General features: G+C 44.2%; 1 protein-coding gene across 3 annotated transcripts in view; it reads right to left on the reverse strand.

The window, feature by feature from the left end:
• Window positions 1-13: 13 nt before the first annotated feature.
• Window positions 14-20569, reverse strand: part of LOC140713888 (leucine-rich repeat-containing protein 3B-like) — a 52402-nt gene continuing 31846 nt past the window's right edge. For all 3 annotated transcript variants that reach the window (XM_073024527.1, XM_073024528.1, XM_073024529.1), the window contains exon 2: window positions 14-7067. In XM_073024527.1, coding sequence (XP_072880628.1) covers window positions 6148-6927 — 780 coding nt within the window. In that variant the 5' untranslated portion in view covers window positions 6928-7067 and the 3' untranslated portion in view covers window positions 14-6147. The remainder of the gene's footprint in view (window positions 7068-20569) is intronic.

Below are 20569 nucleotides of genomic sequence, written 5' to 3' on the forward strand. Positions count from 1 at the left end.
AAAACAACAGGAGTTTGTTGTCTGCATTTATTTCATTCTAAGACTGAATACAAGTATGACAAATAGATGGACAAAATATTATTACCATATATACAAAGGTGTTTGCTGCAGACTTTGGATGGAAGGTAAGAAAATGTATTTTCTTACAGAAATTACTCAAGATTTAATACATAATCAGGTAAAACCGAGTTCAGGCACTTAAAAGGAGATCAGGACCATTCAATGCCGGGTTGTGCTTAATCCTAGGAGTGGCTGGGTAAGGGGAGCGATCAGTTGTTGCTGCTCAACTCAGCCCAGCAGTCCCCATCAACACCTCACTAGCTGCTTAGTTAATGAAGCACTGTGTTCCCCTGCTAAAATTGTCCTTGATGCAGTCATTTGGTAAAGCAGCATTTTCTTTTTCTGAGAACACACACAAAATGCTGGAGGATGCTGGATCTTGGCAATGGGTGGCACAGTAGCATAGTGGTTAGCACAATGCATCACGGTGCCAGTGGCCTGGGATTCAATTCTCGCTGCTGTCTGATAGAAATTTGTACATTCTCCTGTGGCCCTGCGGGTTTCCGCCGGACGCTCACATTTCCTCTAACATTCCAAAGACACACGGGTTAGGGTTAGTAAGTTGCTATCTGGCAACGTAAGGATGGTGACGCTTACCTCCATGACTGTTTTGGCTGTTGTCACAAACGTGTTTCACTGTATGTTTCAAAATAAATATGACCCATAAAGCTAATCTTCAAGCTTTAATCCTTAAAAATATGCCTGACCTGCTGAGCTCCTCCAACATGGTGTGTATGTTGTTCAAGATTTCCAGCATCTGCAGAATCTTGTGTTTATTTCTCTTTCTCACCAGTCGTTGACAACAGACACAGTTTCAGGTGTTAGGTGTGTCTGGTTTGACTGTGAAAGTGAGTGCTAGCAGAGTAATTCCGTGTGGGGATTACCAGTCAAACTTAAACCTTTCCTTACCCCTTGTTGAGAAAACCATCTATTCAGTACGTACCCAAAGTGCATCACAGAATCATCGTGCAATTCAAACAGTTCATTCACATTAAGGGTATTTGAAGTTGGAACTTTTCTCAAAAAATCCATTGTTAGCAGGTCAATAAAATGTTCTAGACTGAGATAGATCAGCCCAAATAGATAGTTTAGATACGTATCAGTCTATATGGATGAGTTAAATAGATGTGGACTGAGATAGATCAGTGTAGATAGCTTAAATAAATACATATCCGTCTATATAGATGAGATAGACAAGACTGATGTTCCAGAATGAGATAGATCAGTCTAGATAGATTCAGTAGATGGTGGTTAAGAGGTAAACTGGGAGCAAAGTAATTTTTGAGGTACAGGTAAGTTCTGCTGTAACGAAATTGCAGAACAAGTTTAAGAGAATGAATATTATATTCCTGCTTCATAATCCTTACATTCACAAATCCACAAGCATATCACTGGAGAAGGAAAACGACGTTCACTTTGCTGCAGGAGGTCACTGAGAATCCTAACTCCCCTTGTCACTACAAAAGACACACCTTTACCTTGCCAATGAGACCACCATATGTCAGAGAGGAACTGAACAGCAGACACAAAGTGCTGGAGGAACTCAATAAGTCAGGCTGCATCTATGGAGGGAAAACAACAGCTAACGTTTTGGGCTGAGACCCTTCATCAGGGCTGGGAAGGAAAGGAAGGAAGGGGCAACTCTCAACCATCACTTTAGCTTTATTTACATTATTTGTCATACGTACATCGAAACATCGGAACTTTTAATGAAATGAGCCGTTTGTGTCAACAACCAATCACAATCTGCGCATTCTGCTGGGGGCAGCCCTCAAGTGTTGCCACGCTTCCAACACCAACATAGCAACCCCACAGCTTACTAACCCTAACCCCCTACATCTTCGGAATGTGGGAGGAAACCAGAGCACCTGGAGGAAACCTACGCGGTCACAAAGAGAAGGTACAGACAGCAGTGGGATTGAACCCTAATTGCCAGCACTGTAATAGCATTGAGCTAACCATTTGCTACCGTACCGCCCCACATTGACCTAAAGATTAGAAGAACTGCCAGCTTCTTTTCATTCCCCCCCACTCACTTTCTTTTTTTGCCTTGTCCCCCCTTCTTTTCCTGTCCAGATGAAGGGTCTTTGCCCAAAAATCAACTGTATATTCCTCTCAGCTGCCTGACCTGCTGAGTTCCTCCAGCATTTTGTGTGTTTTGCTCAAGATTTCAAGCATCTGCAGAATCTCTTGTGTCAGAGAGGAATTAAATGTCCTGCTTTCCAACACGACTGTCAGCCACAGCTATAAAGGAATGCTGAAGCTGTTTGTTTATACTAACTGAGAGGTTTTGTTCTCACAGTATAGGGCAGGGCAGCCAATCGACGTACACCAGTTCTGCACAGGTAAAAGTAATTCAAAAATGTTATTTATCTATTTTGATTTATAGGGAAGGGTTGAACAGGTTAGGACTTTAATCCATAGAGCATAAGGGAATGAGGGGAAAATTGATAGAGGTAAACAAAATTGGGTGGCTGGGTGGAGATAGGCTTCTACCAAAGGATGTATAAGGCAGACAGACACTCCCTCCGCTAGTCTGTAGGTCATTCTTGGGCAAGGTGTAGCACCTGCATAGCCACACAATTAGGATCATGTGAAGCCATGGGAGCAGGTGGTGGATGGTCGTATGAGCAGCTGGTGCACATCACAAGTCCTGATTATGCAACCACTGACGCCAGGCAGACAATCTCTGAAGAGTATTGATAATGCCTGAGGTCAACCGTCTTGTAAGACACTGCCCAGAAGAAGGTAATGGCTGACCACTTCTGTAGAAAGATTTGCCAAGAGCAATCATGGTCATTGACTATAATCGCCCTCGTCATATGACATGGTGAATAATGATGATGATGATACAAAATTATGAGGGGTATAGATAGGGTAAATGCAGAAAGGCTTTTTCCACTGAGGGTGAGTGGGACTACAGCTAAAGGTCATGGATTAAGGGTGAAAGGTGAAATATTTAAGGGGAACATGAGGGGGGAACTTATTCACTCAGAGAATAGTGAGAGTGTGGAATGAGCTGCCAGCAGAAGTAATGGCTTCTGGTACAGTTTCAACATTTAAGAGAAGTTTGGATAAATACGTGGATAGTAGGGGTATGGGGGGCATGGTCCAGGTGCAGGTCGATGGGAGTAGGCAGATTAACAGTATGGCATGGACTAGATGGGCCAAAGGGCCTGTTTTTATGCTGTAGTGTTCTATAACTCTATAGATATGCTACATTCCTTTATCGGTCTTGAGTATCACATTCAAAGTTCACTTTGCTGGAAGCAGGCATTTTAGAAGAATTTTGTCCTTTATATGAATTAACACAGAAGGCTGGCAGAGCCAGACATTATTCCTATTGTGACTCTAAACAGGGATCGAAAGGTTATTTCGATTCTAGCGCCATTTTTAGAATGCCAACTATGCAAAGGTTAGGACCCTGACCTTTGTTAGCCGTGACTCCTGATCAGCTGGTTATAGATAGCCTGCAAGTGAGGATTCAGATCTATTCTTGCCCTTCCCTGCTGTTTGTTTTTAGTAGGCAGCCTGACAGAAACGTTTCCCAAGAATAGTTGTCCTCGTCTTCTGCTCCTTACTGACCTTTCCCTTTCTTTGATCATTATTTTCTCAGCCCAAACCCTTATCCAGCTGGTCTGCAGTTAAGGCATTGTGCAGTCAGCTAACATCAAAATGTGTTTTTATTATTTATTAACCCAGTACGGTAACAGGCTTCCGGCCCAATGAGCCTGCGCTGCCCAATTACACACACGTGACCAAATAGACTACTAACCCAAACATCTTTGGAATGTGGGAAGAAACTGTAGCAGCCGGGGAAAACCCACGCAACCATGGGGAAAACAGACAAACTCCTTAAAGACAGCGGCAGGAATTGAACCCGGGTTGCTGGCAAGGTAATTGCAAACTGCTACACTACTGGGACCAGTGTGGTCCATGGGTGTGTGGAACGCCCTGCCAGGAGTGGTGGTAGAGGCAGATACATTAGGGACATTTAAGAAACTCTTAGATAGGCACATGGATGATAGAACAATGAAGAGTTATGTAGGAGGGAAGTTTAGATTGATCTTAGAGTAGGTTAAAAGGTCGGCACAAAACTGTGGGCTGAAGTGTCTGTACCGTGCTGTAACGTCAATGTTCACATTCTATGTTCTATGTTCTACCTTCAGTGTTCTACATTCTATGTTCTACATCTATAGTCTATGTTCCATGCTTTAAGGTGCAGACACTCTGCACTGAGTCTGAGGTCACTTCTCCAAGTTGGTCGCATTTATTCCTTACTTTTCCTCTGACAGCCCACTGGGCATCCGTAGAAGATGTCCCCCATGTCAATCTGAAGCAGACAAGTATATGTAGAGAGGCAAGAAAAGGCTTACCACCCCTTGTAACAGTCTCTTCCACTTTACAATGTTACCTTTCAAATGATGAGCTCAAAATCAGGGGTTCCCAACCTTTTTATGCCATGGACCAATACTTTTAAGCAAGGGGTCAGTGGACCCAAGGTTGGGACCACAATGACGAATCAAAGCATGCTAAACATTACACTTCACATGCTTCTGACATGAACCAGCTCAGGCTTTGTAAGGCATTGGCCAGGCTGCATTCAGTATTGTGAGCAGACTAAGACAGGATGTGCTGCCATTGGAGAGGGTCCAGAGAAGATTCACAAAATGATCCCAGGAATGAAAGGGTTAATGTATCATTAGCCTTGATGTTCTTAGGCCTGTGCTCGCTGGAGTTTAGGAGAATGCAGAGGGATCTCATTGAATACCGCTGAATAGTGGAAGGCCTAGATAGAGTGAACGTGTAGAGAAATAATTCCTACAGTGGGAGAGTCTAGGGCCAGAGGACACAGTCTTAGAATATGAGCATGTTCCTTTAGAACAGCGATGAGGAGGAATTTCTTTAGCTAGAGGGTGGTGAGTCTGGGGAATTCCTTGCCACAGATAGCTGTGGAGGTCAGGTCTTTGGGTATAATTAAAGCAAAGGTTGATGGGTTCTTGACTAGTAAGGGCATCAAAGGTTACAGGGAGAAGGGGGTTGAGAAGGAAGATAATCCACCGTGATGGAATGGCGAAGCAGACTCGATTTGCCGAATGGGCTAACTCTGCTCCTCTGCTTTATGGAACCAGCTATTGCCTAGGTGGAACCATGGGTAGTGTTAGCTTGTTTACTTTGTACATCTTCCGTTTCTCTGTAATAATTGGGGCTGTTTACTTAACTCCTGTTTAATATACAGAATGTCACATGAAATGTGAATACCATTCATATCACCGAGCTTTGGAAACCTTCAATTGCTTCGTACTTGGGGAATCATTAGTCATAATTGCTGCTGATTAAAGTGTTTTTTCAAGATGAAGAATTCTTCATCTTTACTATACACTCAGTGGCTACTTTATTAGGAACACCTGCTGCTCATTAATACACATATCTAAGCAGCCAATCATGGGGCAGTAACTCAATGCATCAAAGCATGCAGACATGGTCAAGAGGTTCAGTTGATGCTCAGACCAAACATCAGAAAGGGGAAGAAATGTGACCGTGGAATGATTGTTGGTGCCAGATGGGGTGTTATCTCAGAAACTGCTGATCTCCTGGGATTTTCATGCTCAATAGTCTCTAGAGTTTACTGAGAATGGTGCAAAAAAATCATCCAGTGAGTGGCAGTTCTGTGGGCAAAAACACCTTGTTAATGAGAGAGGTCAGAGGAGAATGGCCAGACTGGTTCAGGCTGACAGGAAGGTGACAGTAGCTCAAATAACTTTGCGTTACAACAGTGATGTGCAGAAGAGCATCTCTGAACACTCAACATGTCGAACCTTGAACTGGACAGAGTTCAGCAGAAGACCATGAAGAAACACACAGTGGCCACTTTATTAGAAACAGGAGGTATCTAATGAATTGGCCAATGAGCTTTTCTTTCCGCAATGGGATGCCTCAATCTAGATTTTTTTTAAAGAAATCATGGCCTGCAATTTCACTGCAGTTAGACCTGCTGTCTACTTCCTTATTGAGTGGGGGATGAGTTATATAGACACAGAATAATCTCCATTTTAAAACCTTTTTATGAAAGCATTTCACAGCTCGTTATAGCACAGTACTAATATCATCTGATTCCTCTGGCTTCTTCTGCTTGCTCGGGAGTGACTTTAAATATTCAAGGTGCCTCCTTGCGTCTTCTTGGTTCTGACGTACGTAATACACCACATATGAAATCACCATGGTGAACCAGCCGAACATGGTGACCAGCATCGCTACGTCAGTCGTCTTTTTGGACAGATTACAGAGGTCAGCCTCATTGGCAGCACTGAGGAAGGGTTTGCCCGTGTGCTGCTCTAGGACGGCAGTCTCACAGATGATGTTGTTGGCCGTTTCGTGCTTGGAGGGCATGTCGCGAAGTACCTGCTGGAGGGTGCAGTCGCAATGCCACGGGTTGTCAGAAATCTGGGCCCTGCCCTTCAGCTTGCTGAAGGTGTCTTTGTGCACGCTTTTGATTTTGTTGTTTGAAAGATCAAGCGTCTGCAAAGTGTCAGCCACCCCTTTGAATGCCCGCTCCTCTATGGATTCGATAGCATTTTTGGACAAATTCAGTACTTTGAGATGGTGCAGGTCTTTGAAAATCTCATTGGGAACAGACCTTATTTGATTCGAGTCCAAGTAGAGTAAGGCGGTGTCTGGGGGAAGGTCCTTGGGGATCTCTTTAAGGTTTGCGTTGCTACAGCTTACATTTAAACTGCTGGCGTGAGAGCACAGACACCCTTTGGGACACATGCTGGTGGGGTGGAAGCACAATGTCAAGAGCACAAAACCTTGCAGCAGAAAATACGTGGAGAGAGAACGAGCTACGAATAGGTCCATCAGCTTCATGCTGAGATATCTGCATAATCACATGGCCGATTACTTCATTCAACAATGTGCATGCAGAGTGTGGGAATAATTCTTTGCTCTTCGGAAAGCATCTTGGTCCGGTCACACTCTCCACTTACGTGGCATCAAAAGTATTATATCTGAAAGAGAATTGTATGCACATTATAAATGATAGAGCCAAGTTTAAGTGCACAGTTTATTTAACATACAGACTATTTATTAGTTTATTTTGATGCAGTGTCAATCAGGTCCTTTGAGCCCAAGTGCCCGTGTCTTGACTATATTGTCCTCTCATTCTATGACAATACATTGGGCACTAAGTGTTATTGTTTATGAACAATATTCTCTTAATACTGTAACATTATGGCAGTGGAAATTTTGACACACTATCTTGTTGGTAATGGAATGCTTAGTTTTCCAGACATTGCACAGAAAGTCTTCTAGATGGTGGGACAATTATTTTGATTCCATTAAACAAATTAAATGGAAGTCAAAGTGAAATTTATTGTTATCGACACAAGTAGATGTACACAAAACTATGAGGGGTATAGAGAGGGTAGATGCAAACAGGCTTTTTCCACTGAGTCCTGATGAAGGGTCTCAGCCCAAAACGTCGACAGCGCTTCTCCCTATCGATGCTGCCTGGCCTGCTGTGTTCCACCAGCATTTTGTGTGTGTGGCTTGAATTTCCAGCATCTGCAGATCTCCTCATGTTTGCTTTTTCCACTGAGGTTGGGCGGGACTACAACTAGAGGTCATGGGTTAAGGATGAAAGGTGAAATGTTTAGGGGAACATGAAGGAAAACTTCTTCACTCAGAGGGTGGTGGGAGTGTGGAATGAACTGCCAGCACAAGGGGTGCATGCAAGCTCGATCTCAACATGTAACAGAAGTTTGGATAGGTACATGGATAGTAGGGGTATGGAGGGGTATGGCCCCAGTACAGGTCAATGGGGGCAGGCAGTTTAAATGGTTCAGTGTACACTCGATGGGCCAAAGGGCCTGTTTCTGTGTTGTACTTTTCTATGACTCTAAGACGCTATGACCCACAGGTACAATGAAAAACTTTCTTGCAGCAAGTTGCTAAATGGTGGTGATTAGGGTTTTGCCAGCTGGTTCAAGAACTGAATGGTTGAATTGAGGTAAATTATAAATATATGTGAGGTAGATGTTCTTGTACCTGATGATGTGGGACTCTAGGCTTCTGTATCTACACTCAGTGGCCACTTTATTAAATAGACCTGCGCGTTAATGCAAATACCTCATCAGCTAATCATCTGGTACCAACGCAATGCATAAGAGCATGCAGACATGGTCAAGAGGTTCAGTTGTTGTTCTGACCAAACATCAGAATGGGGAAGAAATGTGATCTAAGTGGCTTTGACTGTGGAATGAACAGGGTGGTTTGAATTTCTCAGAAACTGCTGGTCTCCTGGACTTTCATACACAACAGGCTCTAGAGTTTACAGAGAATGGTGCGAAACACAAAAAATCATCCAGTGAGTGGCAGTTCTGTGGGTGAAAATGCCTTGTTAATGAGAGAAGTCAAAGGAGAATGGCCAGACTGGTTCAAGCTGACAGGAAGGTGACAGTAACTCAAATAACCACGTTTTACAACGGTGGTGTGCAGAAGAGCGTCTCTGAATGCACAACATGCCAAACCTTGCAGTGGATGGCCTACAGCAGCAGAAGATGACGATCATACACTCAGTGGCCACTTTATTATGTATAGGGGATGGTCATGCTGTGAGCGTTGAGGACGTTTTCTGATGAGACAGTTGAATGTTTGTGACGTGCCCAGTGGCAGCAGCTGGAACAGTTAGTCTAACAGATGGCAAACCCAGGGAAGGAGTCTGGTTGGGTGGATCATGTCACGCACTGTGTCAGGCCTCACCTGCCAGCTGGATGGGATACTCCTTTCGGATAACGCTCTGGGAGGTGTACGTAAGGAACCGGCATGTTCCCAGTCAGCTCGGGAGGTTAAACATCACCACAAATTAAACTTGGGCCCTCTTTACTCTCTTGCTCATGAATGCAAGCACTAGATTGAATAAGAAAAATTATCTCCAGAGTCTAAAACAAAATCTCCTACAGGGACTTGACCACACTTTATAGGCTGGAGGATGTTTTGGCACATCCCAAAAGGACACACGGTCTCTATCTGACAAGACAATATGTCATCATTTTAATCAAAACCTCTGGGCTCTGATCTCTTTGAAATTCACCCACTTCATCTCAGCAACAGAATTTTCAATGCACATTACATAAAGACACTCCTGCAATCCTATCTTCAAACCTAAAAAACATTTATGAGGAAGAGGGTGGAATTAGCTCAAGTCACAAGGAACTCGTTCAATATTTGACCTACAAAATAGGCAGAGAGGGTCTTAAGCACTAGAGATTCTGCAGTTGCTGGAAATCCAGAGCAACACACACAAAATTCCAGAGGAACTCAGCAGGTCAGGAAGCATGCATGAAAATGAATAAACAGTCGATGTTTCAGGTCGAGACCTGCTTCAGGAATGGAAAGGAAGGGGGAAGGTGCCAAACTAGAAAGGTGGGTGGAGAGGAAGGAGGACTAGCTAGAAGGTGGTAGGTGAAGCCAGGTAGGTAGGAAAGGTAAAGGGCTGAAAATGAAGGAATCTAATAGGAGAGGAGAGTGAATCATAGGAGAAAGGGAAAGAGGAGGGAAGATGATAGGCGGGTGAGAAGAGTTAAGGGGAAGAAAGGGGAAAAAATTTACTCGAAGGAGAAATCAATGTTCATGCCATTAGGATGGAGGCTACCCAGACAGAATATTAGGTGTTGCTCCTCCATCCTCAGGATGGCCTCATTGTGGCACTGAGGAGGACTGCAATGTTGGAACAGGAATGAGAATCAGAATTAAAATGTTTGGCCACCAGGAAGTTCCAGTTGAGATGGAAGGAGTGGAGGTGCTCGATAAAGCGGTCCCCCAATTTACGACTGGTCTATCAATGTGAAGGAGATGACTTCGGGAGCTCCCTTTACAAATAGACGGCCCCAGCAGATTGACAGGTGAAGTGTTACCTCACCTGGAAGGACTGTTTGGAGCCTTGAATGGAGGTGAGTGAGGATGTGAATGGACAGGTGTAGCATTGTTTCCGCTTGCAGAAATATGCACCAGTAAGGAGATTAGTGGGGAGGGACAAATGGACAAGGAGATCATGGAGGCACAATCCCAGCAGAAAGCAGAGAGTGAGGAAGAGGTAAAGATATGATTGGTGGTAGGATCCCTTTGGAGATGGTGGCATTTACGGAGAATGTTGCTTTGGATGTGAAGGCTAATGGGGTGGTAGGTAAGGGCACGAGGAACTCTATCACTGAATTGAATTGACTTTATTTCTTACATCCTTCACATACATGAGGAGTAAAAATCTTTACGTTACATCTCCTTCTAAATGTGCGATGTGCAATTCATAGTAATTTATAATGAATAGAACAGTCAACGTAATATAGAGTACACTCAAATCAGCGTGAGTTCATCAGTCTGATGGCCTGGTGGAAGAAGCTGTCCTGGAGCTTGTTGGTCCTGACTTTTATGCTGCAGTAGGCTTCCCAGATGGCAGCAGCTGGAATAGATTATGGATGGGATGATTTGGGTCCCCAATGATCCTACGTGCCCTTCTTACACACCTGTCCTTGTAAATGTCCTGAATCATGGGAAATTCACAACTACAGATGCACTGGGCTGTCCGCTCCACTCTCTGCAGAGTCCTGCGGTTAAGGGAGGTACAGTTCCCATACCAGGCAGTGATGCAGCCAGTCAGGATGCTCTAATTGTGCCCCTGTAGAAAGTTATTAGGACTTGAGGACCCATACCAAACTTCCTCAACTGTCTGAGGTGAAAGAGACGCCATTGTGCCTTTTTCACCACACAGCTGGTGTGTACAGACCACGTGAGGTCCTCGGTGATGTTTATGCCGAGGAACTTAAAGCTGTTTACCCTCTCAACCCCAGATCCATTGATGTCAATAGGGGTTAGCCTGTCTCCATTCCTCCTGTAATCCACAACCAGCTCCTTTGTTTTTGCAACATTGAGGGAGAGGTTGTTTTCTTGACACCACTGTGTCAGAGAGATGACTTCTTCCCTGTAGGCCATCTCGTTATTGTTTGAGATAAGGCCAATCAATGTAGTGTCGTCGGCAAATTTAATTAGCAGATTGGAGCTGTGGGTGGCGATACAGTCATGGGTACACAGGAAGTAAAGGAGGGGACTCAGTATGCAGCCCTGAGGGGCTCCTGTATTGAGAGACAGAGGGGTGGAGGTGAAGGAGCCCATACGTACAACCTGCTGGCGATCTGACAGGAAGTCCAGGATCTAGCTGCACAAAACAGGGTCAAGGCTGAGGTCTCTGAGCTTCCTGTTGAGTCTGGAGAGAATAATGGTGTTAAATGCTGAACTGTAGTCAAAGAACAGCATTCTCACATAAGCATCCTTCTTCTCCAGATGTGTAAGGACAGTATGTAGAGCAGTGGCTAACGCGTCATCTGTCAATCAGTTGTGTCGGTAGGTGAACTGTTAAGGCAGAAGGAAGATTGGGTGAGTGCGGATGTCTGGGAAACTGAGGAGATGCTGGTGAGGGCAGCGAAGCCACGTTCTTTGAAGAAGGAGAACATCTCTGATGTCCTGGAAAGGACAACCTCATCCTGGGAACAGATGCAGCGGAGATGAAGGAAGTGAGAGAAGAGAACAGCATTTTTACAGGAGACAGGGTGGGAATAGGTATAGTCAAGATAGCTGTGGGATACAATAGGCTTATAAAAGATGTTGGTCAACAGTTTGTCTCCAGAGATGGAGACAGAGAGCGATCGAGAAAGGGGAGGGAGGTGTCAGAACTGGATGAACTGAATTTAAGGGCAGGGTGAACTCACTAACCCTAACCTGTAAGTCTTTGGAATAATGGAAGAAACCAAAGCACCCAGAGGAAACCCACACGAGCATGGGAAGAATGTACTAACCTCTTACAGACAGTGGTGGGAATCGAACCCTGATCTTACAGCTAGTGCTGTAAAGCCATGTGCAAACAGCTCTGTTACCATGCTGCCCTTGTAAGTAAAGTTGCTGCTTTTCTACTCATGGCTATTTTAAATTATTTTTTCTTTTATTTTCCGAAATCAGAACAGCTGATTCCTTACGTCAATACAGTCCTCTTTAATTGAGGTGCAGCCATGTAATCAGGCCCTGCACTACTGTGACCACTGACTGGGATGGGTGTGACCGTGTCAGAGTCGATATTTTCCCTGAGGGCTTTTACACAAAGTTCACTTGGCAGTTTGGTGCCAAGATTAAAATGTCTGCTGGCATGAGCAACTGTCAACTCTAACTCATGCCAAAGTATGGGGAAACATGCTAATTGGCCAACATGCTGAGCTGTTAAAGAGAATCTCTTAAACCATTTGGAAATATTTACGTTAACTAGAAGTGATAGATTGTTGTTGCAGTAGCAGCCAATCTGCTGTGGCACTCTCCCAAGCTGTCCTTAGTTGTACCATGGTCCAAAGATGTAATTCAAGGTTTAGCTTTTACAATAGTCTTTACAATTAAATATCAACATTATTGCCTCCTGCCCTGTGGCCATACTGTTGTCCAGAAAGAATAAAAACCTGCCAGTGAACAGGAATAAGGTAAGGCAGTTGAAGCAGACAGAGTAAATGTCTTTGTTCTTGCCACGTGGTTGCAGGAATGGAGGCTGCCATTTTGTGAACTGGTTAGTAAACTGGTTCTTACAGATTCAGATTCAGTTTATTGTCATTTAGAATCCACAAATGCAATGCAGTTAAAAAATGAGACAACGTTCCTCCAGAATGATATCACAAAAATGCATGACAAAACAGACTACACCAGAAAATCCACATAACGTTTGGCAATCCCCAATCCAGAGTCTGGAGAGGCTGCTGCGTATTAATATCGCGCTACCATCTTAGCACGCTACCATCTTAGCGCGTTTCCCGGAAAGGAGCTCCAAATCCACCAGACAAACAAGACCAAAAACTAAAGCTACAAGACCTGCACAAAACCACATAGGTACAACATATAGTTACAACAGTGCAAACATAGCATAATTGATTAAAAAAAACAGACCATGGGCACAGTAAAAATAGTCCAAAGATGTTAAAAGACTATAAGTTCGAAAGAAACCACCACACAGTTTTCAGAAGTCCTCAGGGTCCCAATAGACTCGTCATCTCACGCCGGCGGCAGAAGGGAATACCCCCGCTATGGACTTCCACGGTGCCATACCCCCGCTATGGACTTCCACGGTGCCCCCCGACTCGCAGCACACAATGAAAGCGCCACCGGACCCAGCCTCGCAGACACAGCACATGGTGAAAGCGACCTGATCGCAGCGGACTCCGAGTCCGTCGAACCGCCGAGCCTCCGACCATCCCCTCTGGCACAGCTTCTACGAGCACCATCCTCTGACGAGCGTATTGAGATGGCCCCGCCAACGGCCATTGTCAACGCGACCCCGAGGACTGGGGGCCTGTTCTTCCCAGCAGAGACCCGGACCTCACAGCAGCAGCAGCAACGAAGAAGGTCTTCCTGGAGATTTTCAGATGTTCCTCTGTGCTCCCACGTCCATTTTTCATCTGAGTATGGAATAATTATGGACTCGGGAATAGCTGAGAGGGTGAGAGGAAGGAGTAAGGAGGGAGGACGGAGAAATTACTGGAAGTAAGAGAAATCAATATTCATGCCAACAGGTTGGAGGGTGCCCAGATAGAATCTGAGGTTTTGCTCCTCCAACCTGAGTTTGGCCTCATTGTGACAGCAGAGGAGGCCATGGACTGATGTGGACAAATACCTGTTAAATGATTCATTACAAATAAGTTTATATTGTGCTTGTAATGTATCCAAGGCATTCTCCAGGGTAGGGGTTCCCAACCCCTTTTAAGTCATGGACCCCTACCATTAACCGAGGAGTCTGTCAACCCCAGGCTGGGAAGCCCTGTTCTAGAACCTTATTCAAGTGTTTATGGTAAGGTATGTTATGCTTTGTAACTTCAAAACCTCAAACTAATTCAAAGGAAGACATGGGAGTCTGAAATATGAGTCTATCTTCACGTTTACTTTAAGCGAGACACGCACATATCAGGTGGTGGTGCGATGACGAATGTAGTTCAGGTATTTATACATATAACCTGTAATGAATTCTTTATAAGAACAAAAATGCTTAATCACCCAATATATATATACAAGATTACTCCGATATTACTGAAATATTAACTACACAACAGTACAATTGACATCCCTTTTGGCCGATAAGATTAGTAACGTTTACTTTCCTCTTACTTACTGCCTGCTGCAACTCCTCCATCTCTGAATTGCCTTATATTGCCACACACAGAAGTGGAAGGATTCTTCATTCTGTAACAGTTCTGTTTCACCAGTCAGGGTTGGTAGCCCCGAGCTGAACCCACAAACCTGGAGGCCCTGTGGACCGCTCTTAGTCTGGCCTCCACGTTTGGCATGGGTGACCCTACCAAGAGCCAAAGCATAATTCCAAGATTGAAAGGCTTATCATATGCAGAGGGTCTGATGGCTCTAAAGCCTGTAGTTACCAAAATTCAGAAGAACAAGGGAGAGGATCTCATTGAAACCTATTGAATGTTGAAAAAGCTTGATATAGTGGATGTGAAGAAGATGTTTCCTATGGTGGGGGAGTCTAAGATTAGAGGACACAGCCTCAGAATAGGAGGATGTCCATTTAGAATGGAGATAAGAAGGAATTTCTTTTGCCAGAGAGTGGTGAATTTGTGGAACTTGGTGAAACAGGCAGCTGTGGAGACCCAGTCATTGGGTATACTTCAGGGAGAGGTTGATAGATTCTTGATTAGTCAGGGCATGAAGGGATTTGGGGAGCAGGCAGGAGACTGGGGCCTAGAGGGAAATGGATCAGCCACGATATAATGGTGGAGCAGACTCAATGAGCCAAATAGCCTAATTCTGCTCCTATATCTTGATTCCAGCCAGCATAGCTCACTGCATCACTGAGGCACACCAGCCTCCAAACCATGGCAATGCTGTGGTCCTCTTGGAGGTACTTTCCTCTGCTAAACTTTATTTGCAATATCTGCATCAAAATATATACAAAGTGAACTCTTGCTCTCAATGCTCTCAATTCTTTAGGTCAGATTGTGGCTTGGGCATCTTTATTAGATTAAATAAGATTTATTTATTAATTTCATGTATATTGAAACATAAAGTGAAATGCGCCAGTTGCATTAAGCACCAGCACAATCCGAGGACATGGTGGGGGCAGCCTGCAAGTAGTGCCACACCTTCCAGCACCAACATACCTTACCCACAATGCTTGGCAGAACGTACAACAAGTAGCAACAGCAGAACAAACTCCTTTCCTACTCCCACCCACACACACACAGAGGACGGCCTCCAACCCCTGGACAGGCCGCCTCTGAGCCTTTGACCTCCTGGCCACGGCTCCGGACCTCCGGACTCGCAGATGTCAGGCCTCAGACCTCCAGACTTGCTGACCTTGAGGGTTCCACCTCCAGACTCGCCGATCAGAGACCTCTGACCTCAGGACCTGCTGACTAACCTCGGGACTCTGCTCTTGCGACTTGCGGACCACAGATCTCTGGCCCCAGGACTCACTGACCTGAGAATATCAGGCCCTCATTCTTAGGGGCCCACAGACCTCAGTCCTCAGACCACCATCCTCAGGATCTCCAGCATAGGAGTACTCCAACCTCCAATTTCTCCCCATTCCTCCATTTACTCTCTCTGTTCTCTCGCTCCCCTCATCCCTGTCCCTAGCTGTAACCTGACCTCTAATTTCCAACACCGTCATCAAAAACCATCCGTGTGACCCCCAAAAAAAGTAACCGGGAGCTACAGACCTGACAGATACTGCAGTTCAGCATTACCTAAAAAAACGTTCATCATTAGTTCTGTCATGCACTAACTCTAATGAATCACACAGCTTGCTGCTTCACAGCAAGACACTACATCTCAATGTCTATCTCTAAGACAGCGGAAAATAGTCGATCATTCAAATTAATTATAAGGGTACTTCATTAAATAAAAGCCCATTACAATGTCAAGACCATCTGTACTGTGAGTCCTCCACTGAAACAAACACTAAATACTGCAGCAATGCTTTTAGAGTAAACTTATTATCAAAGCACATATATGTCACTATATACAACCGTATTCATTTTCTTGTAAGCATTCACAGGAAGTACAAGAAACACAATAGAATCAATGAATGATGGCGCCGAACAGGATGGACAAACAACCAGTGTGCAAAAGACAACAAGCAGAGCAAATACAGAAACAACAAATACTAGTAATAAATAAGAAACAAATAATAGAGTGTTGGTGCATGGCCTAGTGGGCAAGGCATCAGACTAGTAACCTGAAGGTCACTGGTTCGAGCCTCAGCTGAGGCAGCATGTTTGTGTCCTTGAGCAAGGCACTTAACAACACATTGCTCTGCGACGACACCGGTGCCAAGCTGCATGGTTCCTAGTGCCCTTCCCTTGGACAACATCGGTGGCGTGGAGAGGGGAAGGCCTGCAGCTTGGGCAACGGCCGGTCTCCCATACGACCCTGCCCAGGCCTGCGCCCTGGAAACTCCAGGTGCAGATCCATGGTCTCTCGAGACCGACGAATGCCACCACATTGAGAGTATGACCATAAGATATAGGAGTAGAAGTAGGCCATTCGGCCCATCGAGTCTGAGACGAATATGAGATGAAAAGTCCTTGAAAGTGAGTCCATGGTTTGTGGGAAGTTCAGTAGTGGGATGAGTGAAGTTATCCCCTCTGGTTCAACTGTTCCTGAACCTGGTGGTATCTGATGTCCCCAACTGAATTTCAGATGCAAGTGTTTGAAGGCTGAATCAATCAGATAAATCACTTAGATTAAGTTCAGATGGCAGACCAAAGTGCAAGGATTGGAATGATCAATAATTTCAAAGTAACTTTATCATCAAAGTACACGTATGTCACCATATACAACCCTGAGGTACATTTCCTCGCAGGAATTGATAGATAAAAAGGAAAAAAGCTATACATTAACATAGACTGACAAACAACCAGTGTGCAAAAGAAGACAAATTATGCAAATGAAAGTATAAGCAATATTGAGAGCATGAGTTTGAGTCCCTGAAAACAAGTTTGTAGGTTGTGGAATGAGGTCAGCGTTGTGGTAAGGGAAGTTATCCACACTGGTGGGTGTCAGGTAATATCTGTTCCTGAACTCGATGCTGTGGGACCTGAGGCTCCTGCACCTCCTTCCTGATGGCAGCAGTGAGGAGGAGGAATGGCCTGGATGGTGGAGGAACTTTGATGATGGATTCAGCCTTCTTGTGTCACTGCTCTTTGGAGATGTGGTCAATGGTGGTTGACACAGTTATGCATTGTTATACATTTTTTAACAATTATCTGCATTAAAATACTCTAAACAGATTTGAAAAGGTCAGATGCAGTATAAAGTTATCCCCCATTTCCATTTAACATCGAACTCTCTAACTTCCATTAATTTTTCCCTCTATCTGTTCCCTCTTCCTCAATTCCCCACTCTGGCTTCCCTCTTACCCATTCTCTTCTCCTTACCTGCCCATCAGTTCTCCCTGGGCCCCCTTCTCCTTCCTTTTCTTCCATGGTCCACTCTCCTGTACTAACAGTTTCCTTCTTCACCTTTATCTTTATCTTTTACACCTATCACCTCCCAGCTTCCTTCTTCACTTCCCTCCCCCACCCACCTGGCTTCACCTATCATCTTCTCGCTTAGGTAGGTTCAAATGGTGAGCAGTAGGGCACTGCGGAGTGCAGCTGAACAGAGGAATACAGATCCATAATTACTTGAAAGTGGCATCACAGGTAGATAGGGTCGTAAAAAAGAGCTTTTGGCACATTGGCCTTCATAAATCCATATATTGAGAACAGGAGTTGGGATGTCATGTTGAAATTGTATAAGATGCTGGTGAGGAGTCTTGTGTGACTTGTATTGTATTGTATTGCCAAGACTGGAGTATTATGTGCAGTTTTCATCACCCACCTACAGGAAAAATGTACAGAAGATTAAACCAGTGCAGAGAAAATTTGCAAGGATTTTACCAGGACTTGAGAACCTGAGCTATAGGAAAGGTTGAATAGGTTAGGACTTTATTTCCTGGTACATAGAAGATTGAGAGGAGATTTGATAGAGGTGTACAAAATTATGAGTGGTATCGATGGGGTAAATGCAAGCAGGCTTTTTCCACTGGAGTTGGGTGGGACTACAACTAGAGGTCTTGGTTTAAGGGTAAAAGGTGAAATGTTTAAAGGGAACATGAGGGGAATTTTTTCACTCAGCGGGTGGTGAGAGTGTGGAATGAGCTTCTAGGCATGAGTGATGGATGTGGTTTTGATTTCAACATCTGAGAGAAATTTGGATAAGCACATGGATTGGAGGGGCATGGAGGGCTGTGGTCTGGGTGCAGGTCGATGGGCCAAAGGGTCTGACTCCAAATCAATATATTTCACACCCTGTAAGACAGTGATAATAAACTTGATTCTGATTCTAAGATCATGCCTTCTTATAGACAGTAACTAAAATTTGAAAGGACTATTAATAATTTCACGTAATATCATTATTTACTTATTTATTGCGATACAGCACAGAGTAGGCCCTTCTGACCTTTCAAGCCAGGCCACCCAGCAATCCCCTGATTTTAATCTGAACATTATGAATCAACAATTAACAATCACCAATTAACCCACTAACCAGTGCATCTTTGGATTGTGAGGGGAAACCAGAGCAGCCACAGGAAATCCACATGGTCAAGAGGCGAATGTACAAACTCCTTACAGGCAGAGGATAAAGCATTGTGTTAATCACCACGCTACATTTTCTTGTGCCGTATAAAACTTAATTTAAAACCTAATCTCTTTATAGGATTTGATCCTTTGTGGGTGATGCACCATCAATAACTCTCTGAGACGTGAGGCGAGATATCGGCTTTTATTGACTGAAAGAAAGAACAAGCAGCAATTGACCACCATACTGCATCCTGGAGACTGAGGGCAGGGCTCAGGCCTCAATCGCCTTTATACCGGGGTCTGTGGGAGGAGCCACGGTCAGTGGAGGAGCCACAGGAGCAGTCAGCGGGGGGGGGGGGGGGGCGTGTCCAGACAGGTATATGTAGTTCACCACAGTGGGCGATGAACATTCCATTGTAAATTCAAAGATGAAAGATTACCTTTATTTGTCACATGTACATCATAATGTTTATATAATGTTGCATTGCACTGATGCCACAAAACAAGTTCAAATTCGAAGTAAATTTGTTATCAAAGTACGATCCTGATTGGGGTGGATTGGCTCTGCGGCCTGCAGCCAACAAACACCACAGCGCTAATTGAACTGAACTGAACATTTCTAGACTGCTTCAATGACTCTGTGGTTTGGTATTTTATATTCTGTGTTATTCGCTCATTGTTTGCTATTTGCATGATTGGTTCTCTTTTTTGCCCATTGGCTGTTTGATATTTTCTTTGAATGGGTTCTCCGATGTTTCTTCATTTTGTGGTTGTCTGCGAGAAGATAAATCTCAGGGTTGTATATTGCATTCATACTTTGATAATAAATGCACTTTGATTCTTTTAATCTTTGAATGTGTCACCAGACACTACCCTGAGATTCATTTTCTCGCAGGCATTCGCAATAAATACAAAGATACACAACAGGATCGATGGAAAACTGCACACAAGGAAGGACAAACAGCCACGTGCAAAATACAAATTGTCTAAATAGTAAAAAAGAGAAAATAGAAGTAATAATGATAAATAAATATTGAGAATTCGAGTTGTAGAGTTCTTAAAAGTAAGTCCTTAGGTTGTGAAATCAGTTCAGAGTTGAGATGAGTGAAATGATCCCTTTTGGATCAAGAGCCTGATGGTTGAGGGGTAGTAACTGTTCCTGAACCTGGTGTGGTAGGACCTAAGACTCCTGTATCTCTTTCCTGACGGTAGCAGCGAGAAGAGAGCATGGCCTGGATGGTGGGTGTTTCTTCATGTGTTCTTGAATGGCAAGTTAAAGTGCTACTGCTCAATAACAGTAATTCATACAGGGAGGTAAAGTAGGTTAATCGCAAAGGGAGATCAAGAGGTTTACGGTCAGACCTACAAAAATTAGAACTCTGAAAAGAGTATTACACATTGAAATAGTTTTACTAAAGCAGGCAGTAGAGATTTCTATTCCTGCAGCTTGCTTTCATTGTAATGGGACATAATTTTAAGGCGTTTGAAGCAAAGTTTACAGGGGATGCCAGAGGTAAGATTTTTTTAATGCAGAGAGTGGTGGGTGTGTGGAATGAACTGCCAGGCACATGGATGATAGAAAAATGGAGTGCCAGATAGGGTTAGATTGATCTTATAGTAGGTTGATAGGTCAGCAAAACTTCGTGGGCCAGATGACCTGTTCTATGCTGCTATGTCCTATGTTCTGTTATCGCCTATCAACAACAGACTCGGCGTTCAATTCCGCTGCCGTCTAGAAGGAGTTTGTACGTTTGGGTGCTCCAGTTTTCTCCCATATTCCAAAGACATACGGATTGAGGTCAGTAAGTTGTGGGCATGCTATGTTGGTACTGGAAGCTTGGTGGCACATGTGA

This window comes from Hemitrygon akajei, chromosome 20, assembly GCF_048418815.1.
Source record: "Hemitrygon akajei chromosome 20, sHemAka1.3, whole genome shotgun sequence".
Taxonomy (NCBI): Eukaryota; Metazoa; Chordata; class Chondrichthyes; order Myliobatiformes; family Dasyatidae; genus Hemitrygon; species Hemitrygon akajei.